The sequence below is a fragment of the Arachis duranensis genome, chromosome 1, assembly GCF_000817695.3.
Source record: "Arachis duranensis cultivar V14167 chromosome 1, aradu.V14167.gnm2.J7QH, whole genome shotgun sequence".
Lineage (NCBI taxonomy): Eukaryota > Viridiplantae > Streptophyta > Magnoliopsida > Fabales > Fabaceae > Arachis > Arachis duranensis.
In genome coordinates, this window is record NC_029772.3 from 67876310 (window position 1) to 67878595 (window position 2286).

General features: G+C 42.3%; 1 protein-coding gene across 1 annotated transcript; it reads left to right on the plus strand.

Moving 5' to 3' along the window:
- The first annotated feature begins 211 nt into the window (after nt 1–211).
- Nucleotides 212–1962, plus strand: LOC107494291 (uncharacterized). The gene is made up of 3 exons (XM_016115341.1): nt 212–903; nt 1054–1373; nt 1538–1962. Exons 1-3 carry the CDS (start codon nt 212–214, stop codon nt 1960–1962), a joined length of 1437 nt encoding a protein of 478 aa, XP_015970827.1.
- The last annotated feature ends 324 nt before the right edge of the window (nt 1963–2286 follow it).

Consider the following 2286-nt stretch of genomic DNA (forward strand, 5'->3'; position numbering starts at 1 on the left):
GCTTCCAGTGATTATTGCAAAGGAACTTACTTCCCAATAAGAGGAGCGACTGCTTAGTGTACTGAGAAGAAACAAGAAAGCTATTGGGTGGAGTTTGGCAGACATAGTAGGTATAATCCCTCAAGTCTGTGAGCACCGAATTTTTCTAGAGGAGGGAGCGAGGCCTATCCATCAATCTCAAAGGCGGTTGAACCCCACAATTCTGGAAGTTATGAAGAAGGAAGTGACCCGACTGCTTGAAGCCGACATTATCTATCCAATCTCGGATAGTGAGTGGGTTAGTCCAGTACAAGTGGTTCAGAAGAAGTCTGGTGTCACAACAGTGAAGAATGAGAATGGGAAACTCATGGCTACAAGAGTGCAGAATTCCTGGAGGGTGTGCATTGACTACAGGCGCTTGAACTTGGCCACTCGGAAGGATCACTACCCACTACCTTTCATCGATCAAATGCTTGATCGTCTGTTAGGTTTCTACTGGCATTTTATCAAGGACTTCAGTAAGGTTGCACTACCTCTGTCCTGTCTGCTGCAGAAGGACATAGAGTTTGACTTGAGTGAGGACTGCATGGAAGTATTTAACAAGCTGAAGATTGCCGTGACCCAAGCTCCTATTGTGAGAGGGCCTGATTGGAGTAGGCTGTTCGAGATCATGTGTGACGCATCTAATTATGCAGTAGGAACGGCACTAGCTCAACGCGAAGGTAAGGACCCTTATATTATTGCTTATGCTTCTAAAACTTTAGATGGTGCCCAGTCTAATTATACTACCACCGAAAAAGAACTTTTAGCTATTGTTTTTGCTTTGGATAAATTCCGAGCTTATTTACTTGGAACTAAGGTGGTAGTATATTCAGACCATGCAGCTTTGAAATACTTGTTAGCTAAGAAAGAGTCTAAACCAAGGTTAATCCGTTGGATATTGTTATTGCAAGAGTTTGACTTAGAGATCAAAGATAGGAGTGGTTCCCAAAATTTTGTGGCAGACCACTTGAGTCGCCTGGAACATATTAAAAGTGAATCCACTCCTATCAATGATGCATTTCCACTTGATAGCTTGCAAGCAATATCTGAGGTGGTTCCTTGGTACGCACTCATAGCTAATTATTTGGTTAGTCGTACCTTTCCTCCTAATTTTTCTAAGCATCAAAAGGACAAGCTCAAGAGCGAGTCCAAGTATTATATATGGGATGACCCATATTTATGGAGATGTGGTGCTAAACAAATAATTAGAAGGCGTGTTCCACAATCCGAAATCCAGTCTATATTAGAGGCCTGCCACTCTTCTGAGAGCGGTGGACACTTTGGTCCTCAAAGAACTACAAGAAAAATTTTAGATTGCGGATTTTGGTGGCCCACACTTTTTAAGGATGCTAGTATTTTCTGTGACTCTTGCCACCAATGCCAAAGGTTTGGAAATATATCAAAGAGGGATGAGATGCCCTAACAACTAATGTTGTTTTGTAAAATTTTTTATGTTTAGGTATTGACTTCATGGGTCCATTCCCAAACTCGAATGGTTTCTTATACATTTTGTTAGCTGTTGATTATGTTTCTAAATGGGTGGAAGTAATTCTTACACGTATTGATGATGCTAACATGGTTGTTTCTTTTGTTAGGAATAATATTATTTGTTGCTTTGGATCAACACGAGCAATCGTGAGTGATCAAGGCTCTCATTTTTTTAATAGAAGAATGACAGATTTGTTGAAAAAACATGGGATCATTCACAAGGTGGCGATGGCTTACCATCCCCAAACAAATGGCCAAGTCAAGTTGTCTAATAGAGAGATCAAGCGCATACTAGAAAAGATTGTTAAACCTCATTGGAGGGATTCGAGTACTAGACTTGCAGATGCGCTATGGGCTTACCGGACAACTTACTGGCATGAGTCCGTTCTCCTAGTCTACGGAAAGGCTTGTCACCTTTTGGTAGAAGTGAACACAAAGCTTACTGGACTATGAAGGAATGCAACTCAGGATTGGGAGGAGCCAGAATTGAAAGAAAGCTGCAACTGGAGGAATTGGAGTGAGCTTCAACTTAATGTTCTGAAAACTGGTTCGGACCGGCCGGTTGAACCAGTCCAACCGTGAACCAGACACAAAGACGGTTTGGGCAATCAGCAAAACTGTGAAATATGAAAACCGGAGTTGAACCAGTGAACCGGCTGGTAACCGGTCGGTCGAACCAAACCGTGACCCGGCAGGTTTTTGGGGTGGGTAGCAAAACGCTGCCGTTTCAACGAATGAAACCCTAAATCACTGTTCTAAATCCCTAATTGCCTTCAG